The 26755-nt window shown below is 40.4% G+C and overlaps 2 protein-coding genes across 9 annotated transcripts in view; one reads left to right on the plus strand and one right to left on the minus strand.

Annotated features, from left to right (window-relative positions):
- Positions 1 to 5722: 5722 nt before the first annotated feature.
- Positions 5723 to 6942, plus strand: C5H11orf91 (chromosome 5 C11orf91 homolog). Its single transcript, XM_031607327.2, has 2 exons — positions 5723 to 6130; positions 6767 to 6942. Exons 1-2 carry the CDS (start codon positions 5743 to 5745, stop codon positions 6847 to 6849), a joined length of 471 nt encoding a protein of 156 aa, XP_031463187.1. The 5' UTR covers positions 5723 to 5742; the 3' UTR covers positions 6850 to 6942.
- Positions 6943 to 11888: 4946 nt separating this feature from the next.
- The window catches only part of KIAA1549L (KIAA1549 like), a 109205-nt gene continuing 94338 nt past the window's right edge, over positions 11889 to 26755 (minus strand). For 3 of the 8 annotated variants that reach the window (XM_090142082.1, XM_090142080.1, XM_090142079.1), the window contains exons 19-21: positions 26372 to 26517; positions 23350 to 23501; positions 14948 to 20444 (exon numbers count right to left, since the gene is read on the minus strand). In XM_090142082.1, coding sequence (XP_089998208.1) covers positions 20163 to 20444; positions 23350 to 23501; positions 26372 to 26517 — 580 coding nt within the window. In that variant the 3' untranslated portion in view covers positions 14948 to 20162. Of the gene's footprint in view, positions 12490 to 14944; positions 20445 to 23349; positions 23502 to 26371; positions 26518 to 26755 lie in introns of those variants that run through there. The other 5 variants (XM_090142076.1, XM_090142075.1, XM_090142077.1 and 2 more) reach the window with 4 other exon arrangements.

Below are 26755 nucleotides of genomic sequence, written 5' to 3' on the forward strand. Positions count from 1 at the left end.
TGGGTTGTTGTAGCCAGAACATTGCCAGTCAACAGCTCCATGCTCAGGTGGAGGCTGGGCACGAGTGGTGGCCCCCAGGAGTCCAACTTGTGTCTGGCACTCTTCAACACCTCCGTTAACAACACGGGCAGTGGGACATATTTGTGCATGGATATATATATATCCCCATACTTTACCTTGCTGTTGAAATAAAAAGAATCTTTAAAAAATCCAAAGATTACTACCAGCACTTAAGAATTACAGCATGATTGCTGCTGATAAGCAAAAATTAAATCCAGTAACTTCCTTTTGATTGCCAAGTACCTCAGACAATGATTTCCAGAGAAGAGACTATTAAAAATAGTTTCAAAAAAGAGAGTCATCGTAGAGATATACTTGGTAAGAAGCAGCAGGTTCGACAAAGACTTGTGTTTAGAAAGCACCGATCAGTATTTGCAGGCAAAAACAGATCGCCAAGGAACCATCTACTGAATTAACAAGCAGATGCTACTCTTTTGTACCAAAATAATCTCATTCCTTCTCCAGCACCCTACATATATACAAGATAGAATGCATTAGAACAAGCACCTTCAATAGATCTTTTTCAGAGAGCCTGCAGACAGACAAGTTTTAAATAGTATTTATTCAATATCTGCACCTTCACAACTCTACATCTTGTAACAATACCACCTACACCACTTCTGAATCCACTGAACTCCAATTCTTGGTATTCTAGGGGGGAAAAAAGGAAAAAAAAGACAATATAATTGCAAAGAAAAAAATGAAGAGGAAAAACTATAAAGTATACAAAGCTTCCCAGTTACTAGACTTGAATGACTTTCAGCAACTTCAAGTCTTTCAGGCAACTTCTTTCTTTTTTTTTTTTTTTTTTTTTTTTGTTCTTGGAATAAAGCAGGTGTATTGAACAGAGTGGCACATAAGTCAGGAGAAAGATACAGACAGCCATGGTCACTGAGACAAAACCTGTGACAGAACACACCCCCGGCGTGCCTAACAGTGAGAAATATGCTGACTTATACACTTTCAATTCAAAAGGGAAAATGCTCTTCTGATGCTGAAGATTGGCACAGAGCCACCCGAGGAGAAAATTAAAAATTTGTTTCTTACACAGCTTTTCTTCTTTCTTTTTTCTCTTTTTCTTATACTTTTTGCGTTTCTGCTCACCAGTCCAAAATACTATTTCAGGCATCAAGTCTTATTTTCTATTTCAGTTGTAAACTCATTCCTTAAAAACTTTTCCAATTAGCACTTCTTTCAAGTTGTGTAATTGTTGATTAACTGCTCGCTGTTCATTTTAAGTTTGCTGGCACAGAGCTTTGAGCCTTTATAAGTAGCCCTCTGCACGTTGGTTTGTGCTGTAACGAGATACATCCAGCAGAACAGGAAGGTTCAGCAGTGAAGGAAGCGGCATGCTTCTGAAAACAGTCCCACTAATGAGTCCTACAGATTGCAGGCTGGAAACAGTATGAAGCCAGCAAATATCATTATATTTTATTAATGGCAAGAAATATAGACTAATTTATTCAAATGACTACAATTTATACTAACATACTGTAGTTGAAGCCCACATTCCTGATCAGAATTGGGTCTGACAGCTTGTCAAACACAGGAAAGAAGGTCTTCTGGAAGGGACTGTAGACATAAAGAAAGAGGAACAAGTGACAAATTAGATAGAGTACAATAGTTCAAGATGTGGGACAGCTCTTCTTCTCATTGGGAAGCAGCATGACAAATGGCATGAATGTGACAGACAACATCCACAGGGAAGAGATAAGAGCAAAGGGAGCAGAAGAGTCACAGCTCACTACTTCCAAATACGTGGCTCTGATGTGCATCACAGCAGCTCCCGTGTGGATTTTTAGGTTCTCTCTTAGCAAGAGGAAAAAACAGCTGAAAAGCCAGTAATTTCTGATGGAGAATCTGAGCGATGGGAAATGAGAGCTGGGAATACTGATAGTATAAAGTACATTATTAAACCAGAAAGGAACAGCAACATCGTAAGATATCTAAAAAGGACATTACTAAATTGTGGAAAGCCTTGAAAGAAAAAGGTCTGGTGCAGACGAGAGGGAGAATGATCATGGGATAAATGTACCAGAAACAAAGAGAAAGGAGAACAATTTCATCAGTGGTACTCTGAACCGATTGAGGGAAGACAAAGTGATGAGAAGAACCATTAACAGACAGCACGTTAATGATATTATATAGAAAGATAACTGAATGCAACAACAGTACAGACAGAAGCATCTGGAAAACTGAATAGGTTAGTGCAGAAGGAAGAACACAGCAGAGTTCAGGAAAAAACTAACAGGTTGATCATGAATTATTGGAAACTGTTATCAACACGAGATGGTACAACATCCATGCTGAAAGACCAAGATTAGTTTAAACTGAGCAGAAGAAGTATGATGTATCAGTGTATGCTTAAAATAGTACATCAGATATTAAATCTGACTTCTTGACATGCAATTTTTCATGTTGTCTCACAGTGGCAGAAATCCGCTTTCTTTAAACGTGGTACAAAATCCACTGCAGAAATGGAAAAGCTGTAGCTTTGACACATTCTTCCAGCACACACACAGTCACACACACGTACACTTGGTGCTTCCGAGTGTCAGTACTTAATCTGTGCATTTGCAACAAATTCCAACTACAGCAGCCAAAGGAAGGCAGCCTCCTCAGTGCTGTTTCATCAGTCTAGTACAAACGAAGGCACACACAAAACGCCTGCTCAGATCACATACATTGGATGGTGATGCAAGCAGGTTACAGCATAGTTTGCCATTCCTGCCATTTGTTTCAAATGTTAATATTCTCCCTGAGGCTGCAGACTGCACCACCTGCTGTTGCTAGAGTATTTTAGTGGCCCTCTGCTACTTTAGCTGACTATCCTTAACTTCTCTCTACAGAAAAGGATTTCAAACGATGCTTCCAAGGCAGTTTCAATTACTGTAGGGTAGGAGTGGCTGGAATTTTATCAGCTGCTATCCTTGCTGGGTAACATAAACAAGAGACCTGCTTCTCCAAAATGAACATGTATATATAAGCACATCACTTGTGAGGCTTCAAATATCAACACGAACCGAAAGATGTGCTAAATTTACCAAATTACAACACGTTACCAAGAGCGTGCGTATTACTCCCTCTACTGGATCAAGTCTGTACAGCACAACTAACTGTAATGCAATTGCTGGCATACAAGTCCTTACAAACTCCTGTCTCTCAACTCTCCCCTTCATAACACCTACAGTCAGTTTAGCTACATAAGATTCCTGTCTACGTGACACTTTCATTTTCAGAACCCAAGTCTAAAGGATCTCAGTTCTGGAAACAAAGTTTTAGTGCCAAAATTGAAGGCAAACGTCTGACCAGCATACAAGCCAGTATGACAATGTATATAGCATTGAATAATCTACTACAAACCTTATAAAAACCTTTTTGTTATTTCATATACTGCTGGAGCTTACATAAATAGCCACGTGCTAGTCCAGGATACCTGTACAACAGCAAAAAATTAAATGCAAAATATCTGGGCAGAATTCTCTGAAAAAGTTTAGGTAATAACTCCAGAATGTCATCATCCTAACTTGACAAAATGTCACGATCAAGAAAACATTTTGTTTCGAGGTAAAGAGACTATAGGTAATCATATTTTACATGAAGGAGAGTATTTTAAGTGTTCAGAACCGGCAACCTCAGAAACACACAGTTTAAAGATGTGCATTAGAATCTAAAGTGCCTGCTACGTTCTTTATGCACCCGGTTATCTTCTTTACCATATCTTTGTATTTCTAACTTCTGATTCTTGTGGGAACCTTTTCTGTGCTCAGCAGACATTTGCTGGCGCTCCTAAGGCAACATTTCCATCGTACTCCACCAGATGGCACCTGAAGACAGCGGGACTCTGACAAAGCATGAGCGGCTCACACTCATTTTTTTCTGTATAGAGAAGGAATCTTCAGGTCCACGATTCCAGCGTCTAGCATATAAAACCATGTATCACTATGATTGCACACCATCCATATGATTTTAAGGAAACAGAAGCATCCATAATTTCAGAAGTTACAATAGCACTTGCACTACTTGCACTACTTCCAACAGTATTCCTCTTTCACGAACGCAGGTACCTTCTGGTTACTTTTTAGTGCCACACCTTTTCTCACTTTGCCTCTTTCCACTAACAGTTTCCATTTTCTACATTCCAAAAGAGGGCTCTCTTTTCATCAAGACCTGTATCTTCAGGAACTTGGAATTATCTCAAGGGATCAGACTCAACACCTATCTCAGCGTCCTATCACAGCTAGTTATTATAAGTGACTAACATTTCCCAACATACAGGTAATGAACATCCACTTAACACCTCTCATAATCCCCTGCTATATATGCTACATAACACAAATGTAATGTTAATCAAGAGACTACTCTTGCTTTCCGCACAAGGACTCTTAAGTTGCAGCAGCCATTTGGCAGATGTCCTCATGCACCACTAGTAAAACAAAACATTACATTGGGGATCTCTAGAATGCTCCAGGGTAGTTGGAAGCACACTACTACCAACGAACAAATAATGGCTAAGACCATTAGCATCACAGCACCAAGCCATAGAATCACAGAATGGGTTGGAAAGGACCTCAAGGATCACGAAGCTCCAACCCCCCGCCACACGCAGGGCCACCAACATCCACATTTCACAGCAGCCCAGGCTGCCCAGGGCCCCATCCAACCTGGCCTTGAACACCTCCAGGGATGGACAGGGCACCCACAGCCTCCCTGGGCAGCTGTTCCAGCACCTCACCACTCTCATAGGAAATAAAAAATACATACGTCAGTCAGGCAAGCTATGGCATAAAGCAAACACAAAGATCTAATATTCTTCTATTTCTCAGTTCTCTGAGAGAATTCTCTTAAATTCTGTTTTCTTAATTCTTTTGGAAGAAAATGCTTTTCCTCAGCACCTCCTTTATAATGAAGACGCTACGAATTTAAAACTGGACTTCGAGGTAAAGAGAACCTCATTGGTTTTCCAGCAGCCCATCTCTTCCACCTCCACAGCCTCAGGCACTGATACCTTAATGCTTCAGTTTTCCTTACTGAATACTATGTAATAATATTCTGCCTATTTTTTTCTCTAGTTACTAAGAGGTGCAGGTGTGCATGACAAGTCAAAAGGAAGACAACAGTTACTCTAAAAATCTTACCAAGGCCATAGAAAAGGCTTCGAGAAAACAGAAGTCCAAACCCAACCGCTTCACCTGTTAACTAATTAACAAGTATGCCAGTATTACCTCAGTGACAAAGGGAATTGATCAGCGAAAGGGAGACGACAACATTTACTCACCAGGAGCAGAAGCAAAGATCAAATTAAGATGCAACAGCAACGCGTCCCTTGCGGTGTTTGATTGCTTTGCATCCACGGATCAACAGAAAGTTACACGCGGATGGGTAAGTGGAAGCTCCTTGCACATTCGGTGCAAGCAAAGCGCTGCGTGCGCCAAAAGCCACTCCGAGCCGCAGATGAGGGCAGCTCATTGACTTTTCCTGCACATTCCCCCCAGAGGCGACACTTAGAGCTGCTGCGTCTGCACGGCGCTCCCATCACCTCCTCACACCGCGCTGCAGCTCCTCCGGCGCTTCTCCTCGCTCCTCCGGAACGGCAGACCGCGCACGGCCGGCCTTTGTATCGTCGCGCCGTACCGCGTGCAGCCGGGCGCGGTGCCGCGATGCCGCGGGGAAGGTCGAGGCATGGCCGGCCTCGAGCGCGGCCGTTTCCGACACAACCGCCGTCGGCGAGCGGGCAGCGCCATGAGCGGGCAGCCTCCGCGGCGGCCGCTCTACTTCCCCCATTTCCACGACCGCTCCGAGCCCGACGGCGGCCCGTGGAAGACCTTGGCGGCCGCGTGCGGGCCGGGGCAGCCGCCACCTCCCGCCGGGGTTCCCCGCTGGCCCGCGGGGCTGGCGGCCATCCCCTACGAACCGCTGCGCTTCTTCCGCCCCGCGGCGGCCGAGGAGAGCGCGGCGAGGCGGCCCGACGAGCTGTCGCGGCTGGAGGACGAGATCTGCGAGCTGGGCATCCGCGTCAAGGAGCTGGAGCTGCTCGCCCTCATCGGCGAAGACTTCGACGCGCAGCAGTGTGCGTGCGGGCGGGGCTGAGCGCGAGGCTGGGAGTCCTGCACAGCAGCCCGGGCCTTCGCTGACTTAGCTAACAGAGCCAGAAGCGCTCAGCGCAAAGGGAGTTGGTCGGTCCGACGTGTACCTACCTCCAGCGGCGAGGCCCTGCAGCTGCAAAGCATCACAGACGGAAAGGAACGGCCAGTGATGGCCGCAGGCGGTCAAAGGCTTAGGGGAAAAAAAAAAAAGAAGTGTGAAATGAGTTTGGCGTTTTGATTTCCAAACCTACCGGGTGGAGCAGCTCAGAGCGCAGTGGGAGGGCTGCGGGAAGGATGTTGCCTCCCCAGGGCCACAGAGAAACATCATCGGACACACACTGGAAGGAAAATCCCAAGTTGTGATATGTAGTTTGATACACTGCTTTTCAGAACCCTAAACTCATAGGTGGGATTTCTGCCCCCCCTCCCCCCCATCATAGCAATACGTACCTTTCCCCAGTTTTATACCTGTTATTTTCAATACATCTGAGAAACTTCAGTATTTCAGATATTTGCTAAACAAGAAATGCTACAGAAAGTTACTAACTTGCCTAACAAATTACTTTTTTTTTAAATATATATAAACTGTTAGTGACCAATTGCTTTTCATTCCTGTTTAGATAAACTTTTGAAGGCGCTGAGAGAAGGAAAGATAGAATGTTTGAAAGCAAGGCAGAAACTGAAGCAGCAGCCCCCAGCGTGATGGAGATGTTTCCTGTGGGTGTTCTGTACTATGGAGTATTTTAATGGACCTTCCACAGTATTCTTTTATTAAATCAAAAGAAAATTTGTTGTATTTTCTTGCTAATGATTTTTGTCATTTCTCTGGTAGGAGATATTGATAACACTGATAAATGTTTCAACAGCCTCCCCAAACACTGTAGGCAAACAGGCTGCATGACATTTACCTCAAAAACACTCAGAAATCAACAGTGCTGATGTCAGGATTCCCAGAAGTTCAGTGATGAGGTTCAAGATACAAGGAGCAGAGAAGCAGTAATTCTAATACAGAACAGCTTTGTTTCACCCTTAATTTTAAGTACATAAGTGCAGCTGAGAGCCACATAGATACAATTAGAGCTTCTAAGGGAGCTTTAGGAAACTTTAGTGAAAGCACAAAAATCTGTTAGAAACAATAATAATTTCTTAAGTGTAGCACCAGACTGTGGATGTGACAGCTTAAGTTAGTTTCTAACAGAACAGTTGTGAAACATTCAATTTTCAATTAGTTTATTATTTTAGGACTGTAGTGCATAGGATAAAGCCGAGGGCAGGTTTAGGATGACAGCTAGCTTGTGCTTGGTAGGACAGAGAAAAACAGGTTGAGAGAGCAGTAATTAACTGCAGATCTGGAGAACATTTGCCATCAAAGAAGTGACACCACATGGTATCAAAAATAACGCTATTAAGAAGTACACAAGCTCTTTAGACCAATATAGTTTTTGGTAGATAAGACATCAATTGCTTTTTCTTGCTCTAATTCCAGTGCAGTAGGTGGCAGTATGAAATAAGAGTGAATTGCTACCACTCTGGATGCAATCATACTTTGACAAGCAGCTTTTTTTTTTTTTTTTTTTTTTTAGAAAAATAACTACGTTTTAATCTATGCTTCAAATTGCATGAAAGTTGATCAACTGAGAAGCATTTTAGCACAATGTGATATCAAAATCTTATTTCCTACCACTGCTTTTGTTTCTTTGCTCTTATTCTTTCCAGACAGATTTTGATCTACACTACAGTGGGTTCACATTTAAATAAATGAATAATTCCAGTTCCTAACTGCCATGATAACCTTTATCAGAGAAACTAGGAAATCTTAAACCGAATCTTACCCTCCACAATTGCCATCGTCCTCCCGAGGTCTCCACCAGCAATTCACAGTTCACCTGCTAATTAATGTGCTTTTTAACGAAGAAAAGCAATAGCTACCAGACCCATCGGTCTTTATTCCAACTAGGGACTGCAGCTGAAGCTGCGCTGGATGGAGCAGGGATCCTCAGAGCACTGCCCTGCCTGTGCCACGGCACAACCCAGATGCCCTGCCACAGGCATAGCTGCAACACAGCCCAGGCTGAGGGGAGCCAGGGCCTGGGGGACTCTCAGGCCACTGGGACAGAAAGCGGAGTTGCCTAAGAAGCTTGGCCAGGTGCCTCCAGGTGCCCTCAAGGGCCTCCAGCCTGACGTGCTCTTGTAGCTTTACGTTAGTAAAGTTATAATACAAATGCATGGTTTATTCTCTCTGTCCTCCACCTGTTTTTAAGCTATTCTTCAGGTCCACCCTGGCACCTTTTAATTGCCACTTAGTTCTTTAGAGCCTAATTAACAACTCCATGCTTCTGACTAAATATCTCTGCCCACCAGTCAGCATTTTGTAACTTGTTTCACTCAAGGCAGCACACTGCAATTAACTACTCAAGTGGGCTAATTAGCTTATGACTTTCACCCTAATTGCTTGGGTCTGGTCAGCACGTAGTTGAGGCAGGTAGAGCCCACTGAAGGCAGCTGCTGTGTGTTTTTTGGTTGTTTTGTTGTTGCTGTTTGGTTTTTTTTTACATCTCAGGACATCACACCCTCAAAAGTCGAGACCCACAGGCAAGCTCAAGGGCAAGCTTTTCTCAGCATTTTTGTTAGTCTGCTCCCTGCGTTTGATAATTATGGGGTGGAGAAATTCTCACATTTCACAGAAGCAGCATAACCACAGATATTTATCTCTTTCCAGTCATATCTGAGAGGCTGAGTCAGTAAATACATAAAAGGTAGATCTTGGTGCCTGAAGAACCAGATAGGTACCAAAATACCTTGAAAATCTAGGCTTAGCTGTTTTATAACTCATCACAGGATGAAAATAAGAAGTCTCTCACAAAGTTTTGAGGCTAAACATATAAACACACTGCAGTGGTTGATTGCAATGGAAACCATATCTATATTAAATACCACAACACAAACTTGGTCTGACAAACAGGACTAACTTCTGAGGCAGTATTCAATGATTTTGCATAGAAGAATGTTTAAAGCTCATCAGTTAGGGGAGGAGCTATCTCTACCTTGCCAAATCTCCAGAACAATTTCACTCCTAGACCACTCTAAGTTTCCTATAAGGGGCTGAACAAATTTCTATTCCGTATTACCACTGATTCCTACTATATCCCCTCCCCTTTTAAATGCTCTTTCACTTTTCATACAACCCCTACCAGCCACCATTCACACGGGTTTACTTGGCTTAATCTGAGCTATTTTCCCCTAGAACACAATTTAAATATTTGTCCATCAGTTGTTCAGTTTCTATCATATGAGACCATGTAAAAATATGCTGCATGTTTAGCTACTGGGGGACGAGGCAAGGAACAACAGCAGTTATTATGTAATGTCATTACGTTTCCCAGGGGCACCTCTCTTCTGAAAACCATTTGTTTGACACGCCAAAACAAGGCAGAAGGCTTTACCTTGGCCAGCTTCAGCCCCAGCAGTGTGCTCTCAGGGTACTTTGGTCAAAGTCCTTTTATCAAGACTTCTGGGGGTCCCAAGGTCATCAAAGGATGGTGGCTGTCTTCTCTGGAAGGCCAGTTTGGCCTTCTCTTCATGAAGCAGCTCTTAAAAAATAACTTGGAGAAAAATGACAGGAAATTCTATACAACCTTTCTGCACGGAATTAAATCACTGCCAGTATCTTTAGCTGGAAACATTTAATGCATTGTGTGCATGAATTTAGAGAGTAATAAGTATTATTAATAATTTGAGCAAACAACCAGTTGTAAGTAATGAAGCATATGCTGATGCTTGGCCGTGAACACTTTATTTACCTTTTTCTTCTGCTTTCACCTGGCCTTGTTACATCCAGTAATTTGCTCTCATCTCTGTAGGCACTGTTTGTTTTCTCTTTCAAATCAGCACATCTCAAAACTGATTTGTTGTTTCCCTTATAGAAATAATCGTATTTAAACTAAATATTTGAATATTAGAGTAAATATTAGAATATTAATGTTCTTACTGCACACCTTTTATTCTCAAAGCACATATCATCTATTTTTCAATAGTTTCTGTTATCTTAGACTGCTTAGGAAAGGTTAAACCTAACACTTACATTCTGACACAGCTCAAATCTCTTTCATATAGCTGACTTGTGAGCTGATAGATCTGTCCCTGTTGCCTGCAGGAAATAAACATTTGGCTATGATTTGGATGCATGGGCAAAAGTCTCAAAACATAAGTAGGTTGCTCCATTTCACTTCCAGTTCTTAACAAAGGAAGCTTCTCAGAAAGCACGTTCTCAGCCATGCTGACAGCTGAGCAATACCAGTTGTGCTGCTGGGAGCACAGTGCCTACAGCTGCAATGAGAGCCACGTACTCTCAGGTCTTTCACTAGGCAACCTGAAGTGACCCTGGCTGCTTTATGATGGCAAACATTAGATAGAAAGCCATTGGAAGGCAAGAATGCATTTAAGCTTTAAAATAAAGCATTTTACATCAAGCAGTTGGGCCCATCAAGTTTCAAGCTGTTTCTTTAGAGTTTAGAATGTTAAAGTTCTCCAAATTGATACTCTGGATTATTACGATGGATCGTTAGGATGTAAATTAATCTTGAAGCAAAGCTGCCTTAATTAGTTCTGGGACAGACTACAGAGGAAATAAAAGCACTAAGCTATCATAAAATAACCTGTCTGTCTTCAGTAGTGAATGCTGCCTGGCAGAATCACTGCCCTGAATATTCAGTGTAATGTACACAAGGCAGGGACATCAAGAGCAGCACTTCATTCTAGAAATTCCAGCCTCTCTGGATTGCTTGGGTTACTGACATCTGGATAACGAATGTAAGTTAATTGGAGGCACTCATCAGGAAGAGTTTCTAGCAGCCAATGACCAGAGCACTTGGCCTTTCTAAGGAAACACGAAATGATTGACAACACAAGTCAGTTAAAATATATTTGCAAAATAGGCTGAGATTTCGGTCTGTCTTGAGAAAACACAGAACAACCCCTCGAACCAATTTAAGCACTCACAGTGACAACTTAGATATATATATATAACAGTATCTAAAGTACGCCATCTGTCCAGAACCAGAGCAGTGATAGATGATGTTAGAATCTTCATTTGTTTCTATGTTGGGAAGATCCTTTCCCACCTCTTTTTTCCTCTGGAACTACGACAAGGGGGAGGAAGGGGAAGATGTCTTCCTTGTAGCAAAATGAACTTTGTATTTCAAATTTCTTGCACCACAAATCACACAAACTGTCCAAAACACATACCTGTATTTTCTTTTCTCATTTCACTTCAGGCTGACAGCAAACAAAACTTAGGCCTAAGTACATACTTATGAAAATAATAGAATAATAAATATATATATAAATAATATGAAAAATATATAAATAATATAAGAATAATAAAAAGGAGAAGACAAACAGGAAATGAAAGCAAGGACAAAAATTTACAAAGGAAACACAGGATTACAAGATGTCCTCAACATCACCGTGTTTGCAGATTACTCCTCTGCTCACCTCCGGAAGGCAGCAAATACATCTCTTCTGAGGGAGCAGCACTGCTGCAACTCACTATTTTATCCGGTGGAGATTTTTAAATTCCTTCCCTATCCTTTGCCAGGTTCATCCCTGAGAGCACGACTGACGGTACCTCTGCACAGGCCCAGAAGCCTGGCTGGTCCAACCGAAAGCCACGCTCATGTTTAAAGGCAGCTGATCTACAGAAGAGGACACAGCAGGAAGAATCAATAAGTAGCAACATAGATTTTAAGACATCTTTTATTTAATGTGCAAAATTGCCAGGAAATGACATGTACAACTTCAACTAAGCTATAGCAACTAACATGACAAAAACTAAGCTACACAGAGATAAACTGCATTTCTGGAATCACCCTACAGTTAAGAGTACAAACAAAGCCAGTTGGTAATGACCCAGAACATCTGAACTGTCTCCTCCTTAGTGATATGTAAAATTCAAATTCTGGTACAGACAACTTTTGTAATTGCAAAAGGAACCAGCTCTTGGAGATCTCCTTTCCAATTGCATAATATAAAATATTAAGTGATTATTTTTCAGTTTAGTCTTTAGACATGGCTTTCCAAATCACTCTCAATTCTGCAGCTCTGACTTCAGAAACAACCTAATATAAGCACGTCCAGCTGAAACACACTGAAATATTTTAGTTATTTTCAGATGCAGCCATTACAGTTTAGTTGAATCAAGCTGTGAGTAACAAAGGTAACGTGGATACTTGTAATAATGCAGAGCCGGTCCTTTCTGTAACTCAAAGACGCAAGAGAAGTTCATGTCATCAGTGTGAGATGTGCTGCATGGGGAGTGACAATTTATGTATTTGATATAGCACCTCTGTAAAAAAAAAAGTAGAAGCTTTTATTAGAAAGTCTTCCTACAGTATGCTGAAATAGTATCAAGAGGTTTTTATTCCCTTCTAAATTCATCTATATTTTAACACTGCCAAAGGATTGGATAACCTACAGTCCTGACCAATTACAAGCTCCATGAAATAATAAATAATGCTTCATACTGAAGTACCAGCTTCTGCTGCAGGGTTCCATCCTGATCAGTTCCTAACCTTATCTGCTATATCAGCCCCTCACCAGCGGGGTGAGGAGGGGCAGCACCTTCACCATGCTTTACAGATAGCGATGCTGAGGCACAGCCAGATTACGTGCTTTGCCCAGGACCAAGCCAAAACTGAAAAAAAAGACAACTGAAGTCCGATTTCCTAATTTCCAGTTATCCATAATCAGCTACTATCCTGTCTTTGCACAGTTACAAGATACTCAAAATGGTTAAACCACTGTGAGAATATTGGATCAACCCCACTCTCCTCAAAGCAAATGTTTTTTTTCTGTAACTTCAATGGAAGACTACCAATATTCACGTCACCATAATGACATTGTCAGCATCACACAGTGGTAACCAGGCCAAAGCCCGCAGTGTCGTAGATAATTACAAATGGCATCACGTGTGTTAGTTGATACCTCTGTCACACCTCTGTACCTCAGTGAGTGCAGCTGTCCAAGAGCAGTAACACAAAAGCAAAATTCAAAACACACAGATGCAGAGAAAGAAAACTGCTAAATAAAAATGAAAAGTCAAATAGGGCAGGAATATCCGTGCTGTGCACACTGCCTTAACTAGACACAGAGAGCTCCTCAGAACGGCTCCTCTAAGGAGCCCCTACTGCTGGATTGCTCAGTCCTAAACCAACATTCCTGCCTTAGTACGAAGAGCTCCATTTCATTTTCTCTAATATGACCTTGGATACAATTTGAAGAACTCAGTACCCACACAAAAGCTTCGTTGGTCTCTCCACCATAGGAAGTAATATTAAAATTAATCTGGAATCAAGTGTTGGGTTTTTTTGGTTTTTTTTTTGTTTTTTTTTTTCCAGTGTTGAAATCAGGAGATAAAGGAAAAGGCAAAGAATAAGCTTCAATTTTCCTTCCATTCATATCTCATTTATAATTCTCAAATAGAATACACTCTTAACATTTCTATTTTTCTACTGCCTTAACAAATAAAGAAATTAAAAGCTAACAAAATACATAAAATTGATTCCAATTTCAGAGTCTTTGCTCCACCACAGTTAGCAGCCCCTAAATACTTGGTGTCCATCCACTACTGAAACAGGTGGTTTAGTATCTATCCATCCACTACAGTCACTTGTATTTTAGATGCTACTAAATGCCTGGCATAGGCTGCTGTATTCTGCTGCATCACATCTCAAAGCGTGCACTGGTGAAATGTGTTGGTCATACATGACCTAAAAGCCACTGAATCGCTGTAAGAATCCAGAGTGAAGAACCCACACATTTCTGTTTTAATAGCATTTTTTACAAGGCGACACTGGAGCCTGCAAAGAGTCAGTACTCCTTGCCAGGTAGACAAACACCAGTGTGTTACATGGGGTTGAGATGCTGCTGTACAGAGCATAGAAATGCAGCTGAAGGATAAACTCTGGGGGGGAAAAAAAAAAAAAATCACCTCCTCCATAAATATCAAACTGAGTGGAATTAACTTCCTCTATTGTTTACAATTCTTTGACCCCATTACTGCCTCATATCTGTATTTCCAGTGTTACATTATTTACAGATTACAATACATTTTCAAGTCATTCGAATTACTAACATCAAGCTTGGAAATTCAAGAAAGCTCAGGCACTTCTTGAAATAATTATTATTTTTTATCAAATGCAAAAGAATTAAACCACCAAAATCTCTCTTCGCGGTATTTGTAATTATTTTCAATACATCTGCTGCCCATTTGGCCACCCAGCAATTTAAAACCCATCTCTTACCCACTCAGAGCCCCACCAAAATCCCTGTCCTGACTCCCATATGTTCATATGCAGCCCTGACCAAGATTTTCCTGGATAACAGGAATCGCCTCGTGCGCAGTTTTCTGGCTGCTTTCCATCCACTGGGCACTGCCAATCATCTGTGACCGAGCACGCAGAATGCGACCACTACTTCTGATGAAATAACAATCAGTGTTCAATGCAACTATTCTCAATGAAGACACTGCAAGTACGCCTTTATGTCTCGGCCATCTTAAAACTTCCTTTTAAAGAGCAAATCAGTACCCAGTTCATTTACTGACCCATACAAATATCATTTCCACAAGTAAACTTTTGCATTATTTATTTACAAGACAATGGCAACAGTTCATAAAAGCATTCTCAAGGAGCGTTCATCCTCATTTTAACTTTTAAACACTTTTAAAATGGAAAAAAAAATAACTGTGAAGTATTCTGATCAGCAAAAAACAAAATCTTACACAGTCCTGGAGTTACTGCCAAAAAATTAACCCATGAAAAAGAAGTCTAGCACAGAAAGTTTAAGTAATCATTTGACATACTGAATCCATACAGCCCTGTTTCAAAATCTACAGTGTGCTTGTAAATAACAGCAAAAAAGCTCGAGCTGATTTGTTTCTCTTCCAACTTGCATTGTTTTAAATAAAATGCTCAGTAGATCAGCATATGGAGACATCACAGAGAACCAGGCAGATGTACCTACCCCCATGTACTTATTTTTAAAATTACACATTACTTACTCAAAAAAGCTGTGTGTTTGTGTTCTTTCAGAAGTGAAGTTGAGGGCAGAGAGGAAATAACTGATCCATGAGACACACTAAGAGCATACTGAAAGAAGGCTGCTGTTTCCCTGCACCCACTGTGACAAGTGAGCCGTCCTATCGCAGCAGACCAAACGTTCCTGTTTTACACAAAGCCCTTATAAAGGAAAAAAGACCAATACTTTCAGTACACTAACATACTGTCTGAACATCCACCCTAATGGTGTACTAAAATCTATGTAAGATGACCAACTTGGTGTTTTATTACAAGAGTTTACTCCAAGCAGCTGCAAAGCAGTCGTGGATTTTGCCACTTTTCCAGGTGGAGCTACACAGAAGATGCTTGTGCAAAGGAGCGGAAGCCATGACTGATACACTCCCTTCTGGTAGAATGAGTGTTCATTTATACTTATTGGTCATTAGCATTGAAAGCCACAAACCTTTCCAAGGAAAGCTGCTTTGAACAACCATTTTCCAATAGGTGTAACTTATCAAGCATCAGAAGGAGCCTTTGTTCTGGCTCAGCGGCCATTGGAACTGTTAATTACCTGTTCACGTTCTTCATACTGCCTCATGCTTGTTCTTTTATCCGATTGCATGTCAGTGAGAAATCGAGAGCCACTGAGATACGCTCATGTACACGAAAAATAATATCGAGACCATCAGTGATTTACAGCAACCTTCACCACCACACTCCGAGCTGCTCACACACAGACAGGATGTGCAAGGTCAGCTAAATAAGCAACTCCTTGTGCCAGCTCCGAAAAATATCATTGCTCTTAAGTTCCCTCAGACTCCTAGAAGCAGGCGCTGAGCTGTCATCTCTACAGCGCAGGCCTGAGAATATATATTCCAAGGTAACTCATCCTTTACAGACTGAATTGTGCCAAAAATTGCGATTAGTTTTTATGTACCACCCCTTAAACGAGACAGGGGCCTCACTTCAGTTCTGCTACTGACTTCAATGCTGCTTCCTCCACCTGCTTTGCATTTAATCTTCCTCGTGTTCACTTCCCCCATGCCTCCCCCTTTTTAAAAGTCAACGTGGAAAAAAAATAAAATTACTTACGACAATTTTCCCACTTCTATACAGGATTTACACACACTTCTATCAGCTTCTCTACAGGATATTATTAGATACAGAAGTTCTTCACATTTCTACAGCATGTTAGACCTCCTCACAAAAGTGTATTTTTCTTCAAAAATGACTGCCAAAGAATGCCCTCTTATCCCCTTGAAGTTGCTCTTCGACTAATGCCAATAAAACAACACACAGTATGTGCACTGACAGTCAGTGGTCATTACACACCTACTGGGAAATAGTTTTATGTGCGTTTTACTTGCAGATGTTTCTAGTAATGATTGACAAATCCGGATACAACTATTGGTTTGAACATCAACATCTTTGTACACAGAAAACAGCATTTTCACCTTAACATTTGGCAACATTTTAAAGAAAACTGGGGCGCTCAGTGGAAAAGTGAACATGACAGGAATATAGTCTGATGAGATCATAACATTAAACAGGTGGACTTTCTTTTTTGAAATCAATATTGAAAAACTATACTGTAATTGTAGCCATACAAAATGTTTATTATTTTACAAATTATTTGTACACTATATTTTCACTTTATCATTGCTTTGTGCTCAGACAGTATAAATATTACAGCATGTTTTTCTTACACAGGAATGTCCTTACTGTCTTGATATAACCTTACTTTGTACGTCAAAAAATTACAGAAACATATTACAAATAAGATAGAAAGCCATTATGAATGAAGAATGTAAAATGCCTTTGTGAATAAAGTGCACCACAATGGTTTCAGAGGGATGATTCAGGGGATACTCAGTAGACTGCACATCATCAGTACAATACCAAACAAAATTTATTCTGGAAGTCTAACGGGTCTTCCTCCGTTGTACGAAGAGTACTTTGTTTAACTGTACAGGAATAGTTTGTCTTTATAGAAGGCTATTTAAGTGGTTCTTTTGGCGTTAGGGTTTTCTGTTTTGTTCATTTTGTTTGCATATAGGCATTCACACCCTGTACCATGCATGTAATTTCCAAACCTTTCCAGTTTCAGTATGACGGATAGATGCTTGGCTTTACACTAACACACTTTTTGATGGAAATACTAAATCACTTAAGCCGAAGAATGGGTACAGATTTACAAGCAGAGCTAAGCGTCCCAAAGATGCTGTTTAGATCTGGTACATCCTACCTCCTGTGACTCTTTTGGGGGATACGTGGCATCACGAGCTTTCCCAGTCTGCAGGACTGCTGCTGCTTCCACGCTTGCAGCTTTAAGATAGCCCTGCAAAACTTGAGTCAAAGACACAGAAATTTATTTCACAGGGTATTTCACTCCCATTGCATAGAAGGGCCTACCTACATACAAAATTTCACTGGAATATCTAGAATAATCACTCAGAAAGTAAGTTACTAAAGCTGACGCCCAAGGTGGCTGACACAATTTAATGCAGATTTTCCTTAGAAAGGTGGCTTAATCCAGTTATGAACCAATTTAGGCTAAATAACTGTAAGCTGCTCTTAAATTATGTCTGCACTGACGTTACAGCACCTGAAAAACAAGCACAGTAGTGTTCAGGTGATTCTAGTGAAACTTGCATGTATGAACAAAAGCTAACAGAAAAGCTCAGCCTTGCTCTCAGAGAGCTGAGCTTCCAATGAAGCCAAACAGCACTTATTTTATGGCATGCTGAGTTTGGCCCTTTATTTTTAAGTTATTTTTAAATGCAACATTTTTAGGCAGCTATTAACACAAAAAGACATTTGGATGTATTGTATTACACTGATAAGATCAGTATTAGTTAGCTGACAGGTTACTGAGATGGTAGTCTGTCTTCAGCAGACTTATATTTACACAAAAGATCCAGTTTCTTTGGTTGTTCAGTATGCAAGTCACCCAAATGTGTATTTGTGTATTCCAGATGCTGCATGTTAATATGGATCGTTAAAATTATTCATCTGGTTTTTTGTTTTTTGGGTGTGGTTTTTGTTTTTTTGTTTTTTTTGTGGTTTTTTTTTGCTCTTGGTTTATGGAAATGTTCTGACTATTGCAGACCAGTCACTTGTATAAACATACGGCAAGTATATACATTGAGATTACAAAAATACATCTTATTTATATTTGATTTTTAAATAATAAAAATGAAATTTCACATTAGTTTAAAGATCAGCTAGCATTCCTAAAGATTCTGCAATACCTAAGGTCTCGGAGCAGATGTCAGTATATTTGAGGATAACTACATATCACGATGTCAAACAGGGTTTATTATATAATCATTTGGGAGGAAAAAAAAGTTCTGTATTAAAAGTTTGTGCTTCATCAGTTTCTCCTTCTTTCCCCTACTCTAGTCTTATACCTCCTCCTCTCATTTTACTGATGGCCAAAAAGCTAAACTAAGCTCTCTTTCTCACCTTGGTAAAGACCAAAGAAATTCAAGAAAATGAAATGATCAAACAAAATAACATAAGCAGTTGAGAATAACTAAATAACTTACTGAAATGAAGTACATTAACTCCAGTTGACATCGGATGTGCCCAACACAATGCATTTTGCAACAGCTTCAATTCCCAAAGCTAGTGGCCAAAGGAACTGAAAACAATTGTTCATGATCTCCAACTATTCTGCACAACTGCAAAAGACAAACTACTGTCCTACTCAACTGGTTTGATTTCCTTTCGGGATTGGACTCATACAATAAAGCAGTTTAACTATTAGCAATCTTTATCTTGAGCAACGTACAGTCAGCATCATTTCCAAAAATGCCCTCGTTTTTCAAAGCACACCAGTGTTTTTGTTAAGCCATTTAACCGTATACTTATTTACATGTTAATATAATCATCAGTCCTCTACATTCAGAACTTCCTATACGTGTATGCACTGTTCCAGTCTGATCAAGATCAACTGTGGCTTCAGGTAGCAATTCAGTAGATAGCATTGTTTAAGAAAGAGAAAAAAGCACTGTGTCAAACAGAGGTTGTCTTGTACAAGCAGGTGTATTCACTATTCCAGGTTGGAAAAGCTTGCTCAAAGGTCTCATGTTTATCTGCTTCACATGCATTCAGAGTGAAAAGCCTGAATATAGAACAGACACAAATAACCTTTTTCATTTCTCCTGGAAACTTCTAGCACCAGTTTCCTTTGTTAGCTCTTCACAGATTGTGCTCTCTCACATTGAAAAAATCTCCTCCATAACTCATCAGTGGCATTCATGGACAAGGTAACCATTAATTATCAAAATATCATTAGTCTCCTCACAGTCTTCTCTTCTTTCACTTCTTTATACTGTAAATAGGATGAAAAGAATTGGGGCTATTCACAGGGCGTTTATTAGTATTACTTACTCATCTCAGATTCTTTTGGTTTGGGTACAGTCTCTAGAATGAAAAGGCTGCAGCGACGCAGATAAATTCAATCAACATTCCTTGTGCAATGTCCCGCAACAAAAAATTAACGTCGCTGCCACACCTACCACGGCCTTCAGCTTGCCATTTCCCATCCGTTTTGTTCTTTAATCAAAGAAATAAGGTTTTGACATGCAGAAGATATTTTCTCCAGCAGCTCTGCATTTGGGCCCGCAACTGAAACACTGCACGGCATTGATATGTACAGCCAGCATCTCTAGCGATGATGGGTCATAGCACGAGTGCCAAGTGACAAGCACTTGCATATGATCAATATTATCCATTTTAAAGAGTTACCTGGCAGCATTTCCTTAGCTGGCAAGGAGAATTCATATCTTCAGGGTTCTGCTGTTCTACTGTAAGTCATTTCATAGCTTTGACTTTTTAGATGGAGAAAAATACCATCACTTTGCACAATTCACTGCAGGTTTGTAAGTGAGAATTAAAGAGGTCACTTTCTTGGCTACTTCAAGTTACATGATACAAATGCTGTGCACAGAAGACATTAAACCTGGAACTCAAACATATCCGTTTGCTTCTTGGCCAGTTTAGCAACTTCTTCTCTTATTGCCTTTACTAAGGCTGCTGTAGAAATGTTGGTGAGAGGAGCATCGGACGGGTCGTTTTCTGTCAGGCTCTGCTGAGAAGCTGAGGCAGAAGGCAACGGACCTTGTTCCAAGCTGGGATGCATACTTGCTGACTGGCTGTATTGGCGAGGCAGTCGTGAAGGAGAATTGTGTTGGTAGCGGGGCCTTGGATAAGCCTCGATGTATCCAGGGAGCGGAACCTGTAGAGCATCGTAATTACACCAAATTATACAGAACAATTTATCCTTAGCGCTGCCTGGCAGGTAACATAAACCTCCATGGGGGAGAATAAGATGCGACAGATAGGAAGCTATAACGAGAACGTGAACTCTACATCCTGAAGTGCCAGCTGACAGATGTACGTCTTTGCATGTGCCATGTAAGCACACACAGCAGTAAGACAGGTACTCAACTCTCCGCACTGTGGCAGCACTGAACGACTAAATTTATTATCACTGCAAAAAACCCAAGGAGGAGGCTTTTCTGAAAGCGTGTCCTCTCTTAAGTAGCCAGCTCTACTGTACCTCAGGACTCTGAAAACCCAGTACAGAGGAATCTTCTGATCTGCAGCAATAAGGGAGGCTGTTTAGTCCTCGTGACTACTAATTCTCCTTCACAAATCCATGATACCAGTTTTCACATTCACAGTAAACTTCTCAAATTTTTTAATGCAGCAGATAAAAATAGCATTTATTCATACTTTGCAAAAGTCTAGAAAATAGATCGCTACAGCCCTCCATGCTGTGACAGAAGGCAACCCATAACATTATTAGGACAAGATAATTTCTCCTTGCGGAAAAATCTCACCAACTCATTACCATAATCCACTCCAATGAAAAGGAAGAGAAGTCCAGTGATGTTTATTTCGAACAGGATGGCTGATAACACCACATTTACCATAAGGTAACCAATAAACTACCACTGCATTTAAGCACTGAAAAGTTAATTGACTAATTTGTATCACTCTAACTGGGAAGAATACATGTTTTTAGCTTTTCAAATGCACTAAAGCCTTGCACAAATATGTAATACAGGGCGCCTGGCAAGTGTCTCACACATTCAGTGTGGTGTGATGACAGACATAGGAAACAAGCATGGTATGAAAGCAATTGTTAAATGCATTGCCTCTATTTAGTTTTCTCCATAGATTATTCAGAAGACAAACATTTTGGCAGTACAACACATGAACATGCCACTAGAGGCCACCAGATTCCTACTTTCACTAGGCAGCATCTATCAATTTGGAAAATAAGCACATTTCCCTTCTCTCACAAAGCTTAGTGCTTCAATACTTACCTTTTAATTGAGAAAACAACGTTTAAGGAAATTAAGTTAACAAGACAACTCCCGTTTCATTTGCCACCTTGCTGTTTAATTTACAATCCAGTTAGTGGAAATGCATGAGAAGTACAGCATCTCATTTTTAAGTCTCTGCTCTTCCTAAAGGAACTGAAGTGTTTGGTTGTTTGTTGTTTGTTTGTTGTTTTGTTTTGTTTTTTTTTTTTTTACATTTTTTTTTCCTTTTGTTATATCACAGAAGGGCTAAAAGTCTGGATAACAAGAAGTCATTTAAACCTCTGTAACAGATAAGTGAAGTTGAAAGGAAAATTCATTTCCTTTGAATTCTATAATGTCACAGTTAATTTTCAGACAGCTTCTCACCTCCCTCTCCATCCCTTTGTGTACACAGCAGAAAGGAAGGCCCACAGGCACTATGTGCTCTTCTCATCTCTTTCCCTGAAGACAAGGAAATCCCCAAGAGGGTTACATTTCCCCTTCCAAAGGGAGGAAACTGGGGGTCAGAGCCTTGTTTTCCAGTTTAGTCTGGTTTGTTCTCAGGCTTGACTTTTGACAGGTGATACCTGATTCTTACTTATTTCATGGGACTGAAGCTGAGATGCAAAAGTGAAAAAGAATATACAAGCGACAAAATACTTTTCCCATTTTTTGTTGTTTTTTTTTCTTCTTAATGAAGAAGTTTTTATCAAAGTTCAGATACAAGTGGACCTCTTGAATCTACTGTGTCAGTAGGATTACAAATAAAAATACATTTTAAACAAAGATTTTCTGTGTTTCCATTCTGGAAAGGGAATCTATATGACTTCACAAGCCTTCAGCTGTTGGGAGCACACCATCAGATACAGTTTGTATATGAATATCCTTTTTCTTGACAGTTCAGCCTACAAATTCAGACTTGCAACTGAGAATCAAATTGAATCCTTTTCCTCTTATACATCAACAGCAGTAATGAAGATCTGGCACAAAAGAGCTGTCCTCAGGAACATCTATATGACCTTATTGTCTCTTGCTTAGTTGCTCCAAGGCAACTATCTGTCTCCAAATGCAGTTCACTAAAATATTCTGTTGATTATCTGCACAAAGAAATAGAATCCATCTCCCAGTTTAGCTGAATTGGTTCTGCATAAACATTAGAATTAAGCTCAAGCAGAAGAGTCGATCCTGCATTTTTTCCTTAGTAACATTAAAGTTAAGTGTCTTAAAAAAAAAAGCCCCTAAGTGATAGAATTTGTTTCAGACATGATGAACTACTGCAATTCATTTTAGGATCTCAGTTTCATTTCTTTGAAATGCGAGTATACTTCAGACTAACAATTGGATCTGTCCAAGAGTAGAATTGTGCAATTAATTATTTAGTTTAAGATCTGTCACTCCCTGCAGAATTGCTGCACAGCAGGGCTGTGGCAGAGTTGGGAGCTAGCATCTGGGGGGGGGGGGGGTCTTAGAGAAGTCTTCAGGATGGAAAGATGCTCCCCAGCTTTCAAACAGCATAAGGCCACTTTGTGAGACAACAGCATCACTCACTGCCTACCAAATATTTAACCTCTGTCTTGGGGAAAGAAAATTGTATCTGTCTATCTGTCACACCATCTTTGAATGGGTGCCAGCCTCGAACTTACTGAATGATGCTTACAGTCCACTGTATGGACAGATAAATATCTGTACCCTCTCTCATAGATCCTCACTGCTAGAGATTATTCCCATTCAGGAAGAATCACCCCGCTCAGATTCTTTGCTGATTCTTAGCGGCACTTAAGACATCTCTTGTGTAGAAATGCACATCATTAGAAAAGCTAGGATACTTACTGAGTCTGCCCACTGTCCTGGTAATTCATTTTCCCCAGCATAGGGCATCCAGGCTTGGTTCCTATATGCTGTGGGTGGTGTTGGGATAAAATAGCCTGTGAAGCCAGGTCGGTTTGCTGCTGGTATGGCAAACACTGCTGGTACTGTATTTCCTATTAAAGAAAAAAAGACATGATATGCAATTAACAGCCCATCTTTTAAGTTAAAAATTAGAAGATATTAGTTATGAAGTAGATGTTCAGGGTTTTTTTCTTTTTTTTTTTTTTTTTCCCAGTGAGATCACGATCACCATTGGTTGGTTGCAAGACTCCAAGTAGCTGACTACACATCTCCATAACAGTAGAAAATACTGGAGAAAATGAGATTTGCAGTTGTCCATATAGTGATGCTCAACCTTTAGAAAAAGATATGAGGACTTACTCCTCAGGACTTGGATTCTTGTAATAATGATTCCCCCTAAAACTTTGAATCGTTGCAGAAAAAAGGGCTCGTTTTCCTTTTACGTTTGTTTCCTTGTATTCAATTTTTAGCTGCTGTTACCATGGGTTTCAGAGTATTGCATCTTTCTTTTCAACAGCAGGTTACAAAGCATTCAGTTTATATTTACATTATTCTAATATCTCTAGACACCAGACCTACAAAACAAGGCTGTAATCTCAACAACTCCATCATAAAATTTCAATGCTTCCATTAAAAAATGAAGAAAAACAAAACAAAACAGCAACCAAAAAAAAAAACCCAAGGCTCTGCCTGCACAACTCATTTCCCAGCAACAGCCTATGACTGCAATGAATTATGCAGCTACCACTTACATAAATATTTCCAAGGAAACCTGCTGACACAAAATCTGGCATTCTGTGTCTTCACCAAGATATATGCAGAGGGATGTCCAGGAAGTCTTTTGTTAGAATGCCATGATCTTACTTGATGTTAAGTAGGAGAAAACAGCTTTCTCAAGACAAGGTTCAACCAGAACTCTGGATATGCTTATATTTGCTCATTAACATAGGCTTCAGTCCTCACAGAGATTCACAACAGAAGGTAGTTCGTTCAGCCATTCTGAGATTATACACAGTATGTAACTAGGCAGTCTAGAAGACCACCATTTCCTCACATCCCTCCACTATTTCTGGACAGAAGCCATCATAATTCCACCTATTTGCCAAACTTAGAGTAATGTACAATCTGCTTGTTTGGTAAGACTTCTTTCCACCAGTGTCTCTTTAGATAGAGATACAAACACCAGTTTTTGCATCACTGGTATGCTACAGCCTCATTCCTAAACACAGAGGGGGATAAAGCTCTCTACTGCCTTTATCACATAGCCAACAAAGATGTGGATGGAATATTTTGAGTACTCAGTAATACACAGCCACGTATTTTACTTTTAAGTTTCACAGAGTATAACAAAAATAAATCATTGGTGTGAGAGCAGAAAAGCAATAAATGCAAAAATGCAATAAAAAGAAGCGAGCATTTTCACTGAGGAGTGAGTTAGCAAGGCTAACTTGTCCAAAGTATTCTTCAGACTTGTACTGAGAAAAAAGTGCTGCTCCTGCAGATGACACACAGCTTCTCTTCACCAAAAAAGCTCTTTTAATTTAACCACTGCAAAATGGGCAGCTATACAAACTGAACACTCAAGAAGCTGAAGCACTATCTTACCCCAACTCTTACTGCAAAATCATTATTTTAAAGCTGATGTTGATGGGCTGCATGAAGGCAACATTTGGTCATTTCATGCTCAACTCAGCACCTGCAGTAAAGCTTTTCCACCTATTGATCTGATAACAATTTATTTTCCAATTAGAACATTCGAAATCCTCATCTGTTACACTTGTAGGTTTCTCACAACTCTCTTTATCTTTCCCTGCACTGTAGCCATTGAAAGGATCTCTCCCACACGAACCTTTTCTCCAGTTAATCCTAGAATAAATCTGGCCAACTCCGCAGTGTACACAAAGCTCATTTTGTGTCTTCTGAAATGCACTCTCCAGTGGTAGCACAGCATACCTATTTGTAACGTACAGCAACAAAACCCCTGCACCACTGGAAACGACAGGAAGCTGCATCATGCAGAACGGTGCTGCAGTCACGACAGAAGAGTTCTTGGCAGATACTTTATAGTTCAAAACACTTCTATATGAAAGGGTGGCATCTGCTCCTTTTAGACTCACGTTGAGGAAGGTACTGTGATAAGAGTGTACAATGGATCCTTCAAACCTACTGTATTTAATTAATTGGTGGCAGATACGCATTTCCACAGCATTATTGTCAGCAGATTTTGAATACAATGCAGATAACTCTTAATTACTTCTGAGAAAGATAAGAAATTATTTGCAGGTTAACAGTCACGTCTAATGAATCTGCCACCTACAAAACTGAAATGACAATGTACAATTTTTATAATCTTGAAAGCTTTTGTCTATAGTTCTTCAAGAAAACATTTTGCCAGTAAGAAGTTGCTTCCAGTCTTCTCTGACATTTGCTGGTGACAGCCTCTCTATGCAAGGCTGTATTTGTTTAGACACTCAACAATTGCTGGTGTGTCCAGAGGTCTGCCAGACAGCTGCCTCTTGCCACTGAGCCCCATCAATACTATAACTTGTGCTCTTGACAAGCAATAGCCTCTGTATCAGCTAGACAATCCCCCTTATAATTTCCACCAGATTTTTGGTACATATGAACTCTTCTACTGGACCTTAGAGGCTCAGAGTCCTGATAGGTGGGCCAGCAGGATGACATACTAGAACAAAGACCATCTGGGGGGGTCTTACCTTCAGAAATGACCGTCTCCCTTTCCTTTTGCAGGATGAGCAATACTCTACAATGTAGCTGCTTCTGCATTTCCAAAGGGGCAACTGTTTATATATACCCTTCATTTGTACCTGGAGAAATACCCAATTCCTTCTTTCTCCAAGTAATCGTGTGTTTTTACTATTTCTCACCAACTCATTTACATGCAAAACAAATCACGTGGTTCTCAAAGTTGCAAGTTAGGTCTGCAGGTCCATTTTCTCACCTGAGTGAAAAGCTGATTGATCAAGTGGGCCGACAGGCATTGGAGCTCTTGAACCAGGTGCATAAGAAGCTGGATCGTGATGCTGAGCCTGATCCACCCCACTGGACTCTGGTATTCTCACTTTGCTGCCAATATCTGATGTAGACCTGTACATTAGGAATGGAAAAAAGAAAAGAAACATTTAACATCCTGACTATTGCACAAGACAGCTATATACATGCATCTATGAGTTACAGTATGACAAGCCTGCTAGGATTAAGCCATCCAGTTCTACTGGACTTTCAAACAAATGCCTGTGATATGCAGTACAAAAGTCAGAGCTATACCATGGCTCATCAACACAAGATGATAGAAAACACAGGATGATAAGGTGTCATAAACTAG

The sequence above is a fragment of the Phasianus colchicus genome, chromosome 5 (assembly GCF_987193195.1).
Source record: "Phasianus colchicus chromosome 5, bPhaCol1.hap1.1, whole genome shotgun sequence".
NCBI classification, from domain to species: Eukaryota; Metazoa; Chordata; class Aves; order Galliformes; family Phasianidae; genus Phasianus; species Phasianus colchicus.

Coding starts and splice junctions, on each gene's coding strand:
- C5H11orf91 (XM_031607327.2), top strand. CDS start 5,743: ATGGCCGGCCTCGAGCGCGGCCGTTTCCGACACAACCGCCGTCGGCGA. Junction 6,131..6,766: donor AGACTTCGACGCGCAGCAGT/GTGCGTGCGGGC, acceptor ATTCCTGTTTAG/ATAAACTTTTGAAGGCGCTG.